At 28.0% G+C, this 11,115-nt stretch overlaps 1 protein-coding gene across 1 annotated transcript in view; it reads right to left on the reverse strand.

Moving 5' to 3' along the window:
• Positions 1-4,256: 4,256 nt before the first annotated feature.
• The window catches only part of Y-y (yellow-y), a 10,234-nt gene continuing 3,375 nt past the window's right edge, over positions 4,257-11,115 (reverse strand). Inside the window, exons 2-6 of the mRNA XM_017903474.1 lie at positions 10,029-10,158; positions 8,146-8,308; positions 6,297-6,656; positions 5,275-5,463; positions 4,257-4,439 (exon numbers count right to left, since the gene is read on the reverse strand). Of these exons, the coding sequence (XP_017758963.1) occupies positions 4,257-4,439; positions 5,275-5,463; positions 6,297-6,656; positions 8,146-8,308; positions 10,029-10,158 (1,025 nt within the window). The remainder of the gene's footprint in view (positions 4,440-5,274; positions 5,464-6,296; positions 6,657-8,145; positions 8,309-10,028; positions 10,159-11,115) is intronic.

Here is an 11,115-nt window from a genome sequence, read left to right on the forward strand (position 1 = left end):
GAATGTATCGAACTAAACTAAGAAAAAATATTGTTAACTAATTTCGTGAATTAAGTATATTTGAAAAAGATATACGAAAGCTCGATTTAATCTTGATTCACTCAGAAAACCGACATTATGCAAAATACCGACCACGTGGAAGGAAGTGAGGAATCATACATCGCATCGTCCTTGAAAAGTTAATATAAGACATATAATTTGATGATTGAAGGGAGAGAATTTGCCTCCTTCGAGAGCATAAAATATAGCTTCAAATATGAAAAATGACAAGAGTTCGTCAAATTCGAGGCTGTATCAACTGCTTTCGAAGAACATGAAGTAAACTCTTAAACACAAAAAGTGATGCAATTTGTTAAATATATGTTTAAATTCTTCTTTATAACTAATTAATCCATTTTGCAAACGTTTCCATTCGTTAAAAACGTGAATTACAGTTTCGAACATAGAAAATGACAAAATTTATTATATTTTGGATTATGCTATTTTCTGTAATTTTGATTAATTTAAAAATTTCTTTCTAACAATAGGATAAAAATATTTGGTTTTTAAGAATAGAAAATATAACTTCAAACTTAAAAATTGTTAGAGTTTACTAAATCTGAGGTTGTGTTATATTTTCCAATTAATTAGAAAATATCACTAAAATCACTATGCATGAACTAAGGTAAAAAGGCTGCCTGACAATTCCCTCTGACGATTTACGTGCAGTACTTACGTTGTGTTGTACACGCATCGCGTAAACCTGTTCTACATGTTTCGCAAATTAGACTTGATCGTATCAGAGTCGTGAACCATAGCATTTCAACAAAATGAATTGAAAAGAACATTACGCCTGTCTGCAAACTATGCTTAAATGATTAAATAAAAAGCTAGGATACCTGTATTCATTATTTGTAAGTATTTTTACAAACGTTTTACTATTTATATTTTATTCCATGCAAAAGGAAGAAATGACTACTGTTGTTTCAAAAGAGATAAATTTCTGTGTAATTTAGTTACATGATTATTCTTATATATTAATTATTGCTAATTTCTTCAGAACGTTGCAATATAATATCTAAAATTTTTTTTACGTATTCATATAAAGTATCCCCTCTTTAATATTATGGAAATGAATTAACTGTAGTTTATAGTTCTTTTTTTATGACACAAGTACGAAAAAACATTGTTTAAGAATGTCAAATTTTTTTAATACATTTTCGTTTGCTGAATCCAAATCTTATCAGAGGATGAAGGAATAACAAATATCGTCTTTTGTTACATTAACTAAAACATTAGAAAGAAAATTTTTCTCGATATTTTTGGCAACAGCATTGAATAATATTTTTCAAAGCAAAATATTTTGCTGAGATATTTTAATTACGTGTTATACTATATTATACAGTATTTTATTTCATAGTGCAGTATCTTGGAACATATTACAACTTAATAGCTATTGCGTCATTACACAATTTAAAGTATTCAAATTTCTTGAATTTCCAACTAATGGATCTATAATATAACACTCTATAATAAGGAGACTTCATATGCCCCACGTAAAACAGTCAAGAATCAACAAATAGCTATGGTGACTGTACTAACCTTCCCCTATAAAACCAAATTTGATTGAATTACAATCATATCATTTCTGTTACTTTTCTCCAAAATATACTGTTATGAAGTTATTCGAGAAACGTTTATTCTATTCAGATATATGTTACAAGTCGATAGTTTCCGCGTTCAGCAGAGAACAAATCTATTCAAATACCTGAAATGCCGAAGAGAAGAAACAACTCGTGGATTTCTCTACGGTACCTTATTTATCTCATGTTTAACTTTCATGTATTGATGAATGGATAGGAGGAAGCACACTTGATTTCTCAGAAACATCTTTGCAGTTGGATAATACACAAGAAAGGGAATGCACCTTCGTTATCTCATTTCACAGTAACTTAGGTTTTGGAAAGGTATTCTATTAAAGGCGATGAATGGATCGTTTAACCGTACTGCAGCTATAAATGAACAATAATTACTGTCGTGGTTTTTCCTTCAGGTTAGAGACTACGTGATACACCTTCGAAAGCGAGAGTTGAGATTCTTTCCTGAAACCGTTCATTGCAAAAAGCAATGGAGACTCGAGATTATTAGAGAAAGCTATCGTTGTAACCACGACAGGTACATTCGAGCATCCATAGAATACGAGGAATGAGTTACGGTATGTGATCTCGCGTAATTGGAATTGTTCTGTTGGCAATTATGCTACCACTCGACGCCTCGGTCGTTTCCTTCACTGCAAGTTTCGAATGAACGTGTTTGGGTATGTGAGGTATTTAACGCAAGATAGTATTCTGTTCGTTTCCGATTATAAATTTCTCTGTAAATTACGTAAACGTAAAATACTACAGGAATTACCAATTTTTAATTATTGAGAACTTTATTGCGGTTGAATTGTAATAAGCGTGGTATCTGATGAAAGGTTACAAAAACATTTTCCAAGTTACGTAAACGTAAAATACTACCGGAATTATTAACTTTTAACTATTAAGAACTTTATTGCGGTTGAATTTTAATAAGCGTGGTATCTGATGCAAGGTTGTACAAATTTCTAAGTTACGAAAATGTAAAATGGTACAAGAATCGTGAATTTTTGCTTATTAAAAACTTGATTGTTGTTTAATTTTAATACGCGTAGTATCTGATGTAAAGTTTCGAAAGTTTCTAAATTACGAAAATGTAAAATGCTGCAAGAATTAAAAACCTGTGCTTGTCCCGAATTTTATATTGTTAAGTTTGGATATGTGTTGTATTTGATGTATAGTATTACTATGACTGTCTTCAGTTAAAAATTTTTGTATAAAATAACAGAAATATAAAAAGTCGAGAGGATTGGAAATTTTTGCTCATTTTATGTTGTTAAATTAAATATATGTAGTATCTTGTAAAAAATATTAATTTGATTGTTCTGGATGTACCATTTTTATGCAACTTAAGAAAACGTAAATTGGTATGAAGACTGACAATTGTCAATTCTGGATTGGAAAATTTTTAATGAATATTAAATTATGCGTGTACCTGTAATATATGATATAAGGTATCATTATGATTCATTTCATTACGATTAATAATTAACAATAATTTGATGAATAAACTATAATTTGGTTTCATTTAAATTAAAGATTTTTGTATGAATGATGGCAAACAATTGTTAATTAGGTACACTCTGTTTAAACAGTAAAATAATTGAACACAGTAAAGTTAATTGAACATTTTTATTAAACATTTTTATGAATCATTATAAGATACGAATTTTGATTTCAATATGAAATTTGTAGGGGATCTTCTTTCTGCAAATGTAGATTTTTTAGATAATTTCATAGCAAATGTATGCAGGGATACTGTTTGATTGGTAAATATAAAGAATAAGAGATATTATTATATTCTAAAATATATATTTATTACGAGCTTAATGAGACTAGGAGTAAAGTATAAACTAAAAGACTAAACTTATAACTGATTTATAATTACCAACTTATGATTACCGACCGACACTCTCACGTCAACTCTCGCTAAAAAATTCGTAAAAGACTGTCTCGAGACAGCCCTTGCATCCTTACTTGACCCTAGCAGTCTCTCTTCTTTCACACGCAGGCTTTCTTTCTCGATCACTTATAAACATCCCATCCATACAATTCTTGCACGAGGTCACTTGTCCTTTCACATGCATTCCAAATACCCCAAGTGTTCTCTTGCACTCACTATCAAAGCCTACATATATATGAATCACCTCTAGGTTTTTCTTTTTATTTAACACGTTAAGTGCCCAGCCCGTTTTGCTTGCCGTTCCGTTCAGGCCCAGACTCGGCCATCAAATGGGTCACAGACAGCAGGCGAAGTTGTATGTTCATAAAACTCGGAGATACTGTACCAATTATTATAACAGGAATTCCCAAACGTTAGGTCCAAAGATGGCGAAGAATTTAACACCAAAAATTAGTACCTTTGGGTCCTAGTCTGAACCAATTCCTGAGGACCGGCCGGACCCGAACGGAAAGTCTAGCGCCGGTCCCTGGGGACCGAAGTGGCACTTAACGTGTTAAATAAGGAAGTATAATGAATAATAAGTAAGGTAAAATAATATCTAGCTAATATTTTTCTTTATTTCTTTATATTGTTCTGTAACGATTCTTGTCTTAACAAAGTGAATGAGAATTAAGATAATTAGCTTCTATCATAATATATCTAGATTGATGTTTCTTCGATAGTGTCTCAGATATGTTTCATGATTCCCACCAAAGGGAATTTCCAGCGAATCCCCACGGCGAGCTATCGCAAACAGTACCTGCAATCGCATCTCGAACTGACACTGTTAATATTCTAAAGTTCACGTCGGTATAGTTCAGAGTTGACAGCAAGAACACTGGCATTTTGTCTGATATAATCCATAACATACCACGATTCACCTAGAAATCATAAAATTTTACTATTTTACTTTGTGTCGTCGAAAAAAGACAATCTATAAATGTATTAATGAACAATTAATTTCAATAAATGGTATTTTATGAAATAAATAGTTAATTCAATAAATAACTATTTAGTTTTAATTAAAACTGACATTAATACTATTTGCAGTCGAATACTACAAAATACAAAATATTACCTCTATATTAATCTAAAGTGACGCGCATTTATTTGCCATTTATGGCTGTGTAGCAGAAAGAATTTTGATAAAACATTTTTTGGTATTGCCTGTACATTAGACCATAACAAAAACAATAATAGGAAAGATAAGAGAAATAATAATGAAATAATAAAATATGGAAGAATAAAACAATGAAAATAATATGAATTTTTTAATATAGATTGTTTTCATAGCGAATTTGAAGTCTTGGGTATCCTAAATAGATTCAGAAACATTAAATCGAATTTAAAACTCAAACTCATAAATATATAAATACGAAATTCATCGAAGTATTGAATATTAATAAAAATCTATGAAATAAAGTAAATTGAATGATTTGATACTTTTAATTAGATTTACCAAATTCATAGTAGCATTTAGATAGAGTCTCAAATGAACAAGTAAATGTTCATTTCCTATATACTATCTGGATAAACTCTGGAAATATTCGCATATTACGGATAACATATATTGCTGTTATTCACTTACCAAAATTGTCAATAGGAATTATAATTCATAATTTTACCAGAGAAATAAAGTTATTAAGATCGATGAAAGATAAAATTAAATTGGAATATGAAATTGAATATTGTTATTAAATGAAATGCTTCCTTCACCTTAACATCTGCTGGGAATATCATAGCTTCGTCATGTCTGACAAGCACTGCATGATTTTCAGGTGAATATGGTAAGACGGAGTTCCAACAACCTACTGCGTTTTGATCAATTAAATTGAAAAATTGCATCCCATTTTCATCCATAATGGCAGAAGTGCAGTGTCCAAGTTGTCCTCTTTCCGGAAGAACCTATCGATATTTGAGATAGAAATAATTTATCTTTTTATAAAATATTATTGTAATATTTTGAGTACAATGCTTGGAGTACGAAGCAGTAACAAAATTAGAAAATTTCAATCGACTCTAAAGCTTTAATTGAAGTCATGTATACTTTTATTCAGTAATACGTTGATATTTGAAATTATTATTAGAATGTGTATTTTTATTACAGTGTTAAAAATATCTTTGAAATTATTAAAATTTAAATGATCTAAATATTATTAAATATAGTATTTTAATCATTTAATCATCGTATAATTTATAATAGGTCGATAATAACTATAATAAATTTAATGAAAAAGCGAATAATAATAATATTGAAATATTAAATGTTATTTAAAATATGATTTTAAATATTTTAAATAAATTTCTACTATTGAAGCTAGTATTGAAATACATAATTTAAAAAAATTTTTGATATCAAAAATAAATTAATCTTTGCACTTGAAAAATTTTCGCTGTTAAGAATTAGTTACTCAAAACTAGTTACTATTATAAAATCGATTGTATTTTTGCAATTAAATGAGAAAAATAACCATATATAAATTTACGAACATATATAATTATTTAATTTTAATATTTAATAATTTTTCTATTTGGTAAAAGTCTCTTCTCGAATAGAAAGAATTAATAATTTTCGTATAATACCTCACGGAACAATTTTATATGATTAAACCAATATTAAATAATAAATCAAGCAGCAGAGATAATATAATACTTCTATTATACTACTATCGTAATATTCTTCACCTTCATTCAATTACTGTACTACTTGTTATAGTAATTAATATTAAAATTGTCACCTGAAATTCGTGATAGCTATTTTGCGACAAAGTTTCGTCGCGTAGAATCTTCGTCGAAACCGCGAATTCTCTTCTGCTGCTGAGAGGATGGAAAAACAGAGTCCTAAATCCGTTCGAGGCGATTGGTGACAAACTCATGCCAAAAATCCCTTCCTCGCCCCATTGGAAATTCAGACCACCGATATTATAATCTCCGGCCAATGGATCAGGCATGAAATAGCTGTGTGTGAGTCGCCAGGATTTATTTTGTTCCCATGAGTATACTATCAGCCCGTAGCCTAATTCGTCAGACATGTAGGCGAAAGCGTCGTCGCAGCCACCTTTTCCCAAATCGACAGCGATGTTGGCAATGAAGGTGTTCTGGATGAAGAATTTTAATTGCGTTATACAACGTGTTACATTCCAGAATAGAAGAACTGAAAATACCATCTGATATTAGGGAAAAACATTTCTTTCACGCTGTGTGCACCCATGTACATAATTCACGTGCATATGGAACTGTTTGAAATAGTAATAGCTGTGCAATGAATGAGTAATGTGTTTCGAATATTTTTAATAAATATTATAAATATTCTTTAATAATATATATTCTAATATTTAATTTTGAGAATGATAGTCATTTTTCTTAAACGAAAATAGTTTTGTTGTGTAATGTAGATTATTTTGATATACAACCCTACGTCATTTTACACACAGTTACATAATTGCAATCTACTAGGCTAGGATAAGTAATTAGTGTTGTAAAATAAAAGAACGTTGATTTTCACAACTCCATTTCTTAATATTTATAAATATGAATCATTTTTTTTAATTATGCCAATGAAAACATTTACAGGAATCGACTTCTCCAATTAATAAACATACAGCTTTGACATTTTTAAAACTCGTTTTTAAAGCAGGATACCAACGCCTGATTATGTAATAAATAGTTACTCACGAATATTATATTTCATTTCAATCATATATTTCAAATGTATAATAGAAGAAAGTTAGTATAAAATTATATATCGCAAATCGTGTAAAATAAATAATTTAATATCAAGAAATCGAAGATCCGTTAATTTATTAAGTGAAGTTTTACAATGTGCAAACTCTGTGACCAAGTATATGAGTTCTTATATTTTACTTAACATTGCATAATTTTCATTTAAGGAACTACACGGAACGATTGATTTTGATAAATAATACTGATTTAGTTAATAAATATTTGTATTATTGCAGAGTAATTGAAATTTCATAAAAAATATGTGCAAATATGAATATTGTACATTATGTAGCTTTTCTACTAAATTATATAACTGAACACCATTATATATGTAATATTGTCCAAAAAGCAATTAATTTCTTTATGGCCTCGACTGGTTCTAAAAATCAGAGAAATTTTCTTTTTTCAAATAACCCTTCATTATTAGAATTCATTGATAACATGTATCTTGTTACAAAATAAGAGAGAAAGTGGATATTTATGTGCTAATACCAGTTTGACTTCTATTCAAGTTTTAGTCCGTCAGACCTTTTGAGAAAGTTAATTATAATTCTAAAGTTTCTTAAAATTTTTATATACAAATTTTCTAAATGTCGTCTTAATTTAATTTTAGTTTATAATGATAAGCTAACTAAAATTACCAATGATATTACAAATATCATATTGAAAATGGAAAAGTGAAAAGAAATAATTTTAAAATACAAAAATTAGGAAACAGGAGAAGGATAATATTCCATAATTTTAATTCTAAGCAAAAATTAAAGTAAAATGATATTGTATAAATACTCATATAGAAGTTTACTTCATATAATAAACCATAAGTCTTCGATTTCATGTAATTTTATATTACACAGCTATACATACCATATTTATATCTTCAGTTCTCAATCTGTATTGCCTTACAATTTTATCCGTCGTTAAATCAAAAACATTCAGGGTGTATGGACATGCTTGTACCGTTGTGTTACCAGTACCTATTGTACCAGTATCCAACACCCAAAGTCTGTCGCAAACATCTGCGTGTATTCTGTAATAGGAATAATAACATTAAATTTTTTATTCATTGATAACGAACAGTACCTTCCTACGAAATTATTTTTAAACGTGTAAATGCTTCCCATATAAAATTTCCCGCCAAATTATAAAGAATTTTATTTATTTGTACATAATAATATTAAATCCTTTGTAGACTAATTTCTGTTTTTTAGATAAAATTATATTACATGAAATTTATCATAAAAATGTATAAATTTTGTTTTATAAACTTTTAGATATAAGTTTAGATTTTACTTCAACGATTTATATTGTATTGAATATTTTGTTTCCATTTGTAGACCCCTCATTTTAAATCCCAAAAGGATTTTTTGAGTTACCTACAGTTCGATATTTTTGGATCTACATCGTTATAATATATCTACAATAAATGAAGTTTTAAAAAGGAACAAATATATTTTATATAATGCTAAAACTAGACGAAATGGAACAAACCGAAAATGTCGAACTTAATCGAGCAAAATACTCTAAAAGATAAATTCCAATTTTTAATCATTATCATATATCATTATATCATACAACTATAATGACGCAACTGCTTATCTAATTAAAATAATCAGTATTTAAAATTACACTACAAGACCTTAGAAACATTTTTTCTAATCTAAATAATTCATATAGATTAGTAATTGTTAATTATTAATAATTGTTTTCTAATCTAAAATAATTTTCTAATCCAAGAAATATATTTTTACTCAATGAATCATAATATTTGACAACATGATATATATAAAATCGTGAGAACTTGTCTATTTACACAAACCAGAAAATCTTTTCATTATTTTAAATATATTCCACGAGAAAAGGCAAGAGAATATTCTCACAGGTTTGATACTTCGTTAGCAATAGATAAATAGGTTGTTCAACCAGAATCAAAGGTTTTTATGAAAAATGCTTATGGGATAGGAGATCACAGTCAATAGATTAAGGTCTAATCGATTCTACAGTATCATATAATTCACCTTTCCCTCCTTTTCGTATAATCAAAGCTCGTTATTTTGATTTGTAGGAAATTAACACAACGATTGTTTACATTCAATTGTTGGTTATGAAAGAAATGTAATTAATCATGTCAGCGTTTATGGTGTATCTAGTTCTTCTGTTAGGTCTATTTAGTTGCGAGAAATAAGAAAGAAAATATCACGTTTCATATCTAATTGGTTAACTGGATACTGTTTTCTCTTTTATAATTAAACTGTTTCATGTTGCTTACTGTTACTTTGTACAAAAATATCAAATATTTACTGACATTCTTGGTGACATTAAAAATACATGATAGCATTAAATATGGAACATAAGTAATGAAATTTTATTTGAACAGGTAGGAAAGTTTAGTTACTAAATATTGTTCCTTATTACAGTTCTAAAGATATGTTAAATATATAATAAAATGAAATATAAATTTCTTTTATTAATTTTGTGAGTTCAATAACGTTAATATAGGTCATTCAAATGAGAAAAATGATTTAAAAATATTTGGGTAAATCGTATTTTTAAAACAGTATTTCTTTATTTAATATATACATGCATATAAAATATAGCTAAAAGGATTGTGCAACTGAACAGAAGATTGTATTTCTTATGCAAAACTATTATTAATAATATTATTAATAATATACATATATATATTATTCAATTAAGATACGTGAAGAATGTGTGTAGTTATACTACGAAGTTTTGTGTACAATACATACCTATAAGCAGTAGTAATGGCGCTACCACAGGCTCCAGCTTTATTCTGTGCCCAATTAGGATAAGGGGTGAGTTTCGGGGAACCACCTCGGTTTGTGTCGAGTGATATATAATTTAAAGTAGCGGGAATTCCTGTGATATGAGAAGATTACATTTGATAATGAAACGCTAATTCTTGCTAAATCATTTACATAATCTCCTACGTACTTAATTTAATAAATATTTTATCGTTAACCTTGAACATATTTTTTTAATTATATTGTCATATTAGAAGTACATTGATAATTTTGTAAGTACTGTACTTTAATAATTCATATGTTATTCAATTTTTGATTTAAAATGAGAGTGATTCCTAGTTGATATTTAACGACTTTTATGAAAGACAAATAATTTACACTAATATAATTAAAAAAGGGTTCACAAAAGCTTTAATTGGATTTAGAAGCATCTAATTCCTTCCTATTGCAATAGTTTAACATTTTAATACTGTAAAAATAATTCTTCGAATATGCGATCTATCATTATCATATAAGTCACTATTCATTGCTTAAACTCACTAATTATTAGTGTATATGAGTATGCTAAGATTATTACTGTTTCATATTTTCTTCTTTATTTCTATATTTGAATCTATGTAAATATTATTATATAAATTGAATGAATTATTTAATAATTGTGTAATAACTTCCAAATCTATGATTAAACAATTATATCAGTTATTATGAAAGTTAATAAAAGAATTCAAAACAATACATACATTATTACAAAATAGTATATTTACATTAATATTGTATCATCATTAGTGTATTAAATTATACATAATAATATAATTTCTTTCTGTAGAAGATTATAAAAGAATTTCATTTAGAAATTAAATTTTAAATTTGTCGTCTTACTCAACTGAATAAAAATTATTTTCTTAATCCCATAAATTAATCTCATGTTATTATTTTATTTATTAAGGCAAAAGCTTCATTGTCATTTCGTTATATGTATCTCACGAAAAATTTATCTCGAAAGTTTGCAGCATGCCTTCATGACTGACAAATCGCGTGACTGACAATAAGTTACCGCGTAGGTGACACGCAG

The sequence above is a fragment of the Eufriesea mexicana genome, unplaced genomic scaffold, assembly GCF_001483705.2.
Source record: "Eufriesea mexicana isolate 0111107269 unplaced genomic scaffold, ASM148370v2 scaffold2338, whole genome shotgun sequence".
NCBI classification, from domain to species: Eukaryota; Metazoa; Arthropoda; class Insecta; order Hymenoptera; family Apidae; genus Eufriesea; species Eufriesea mexicana.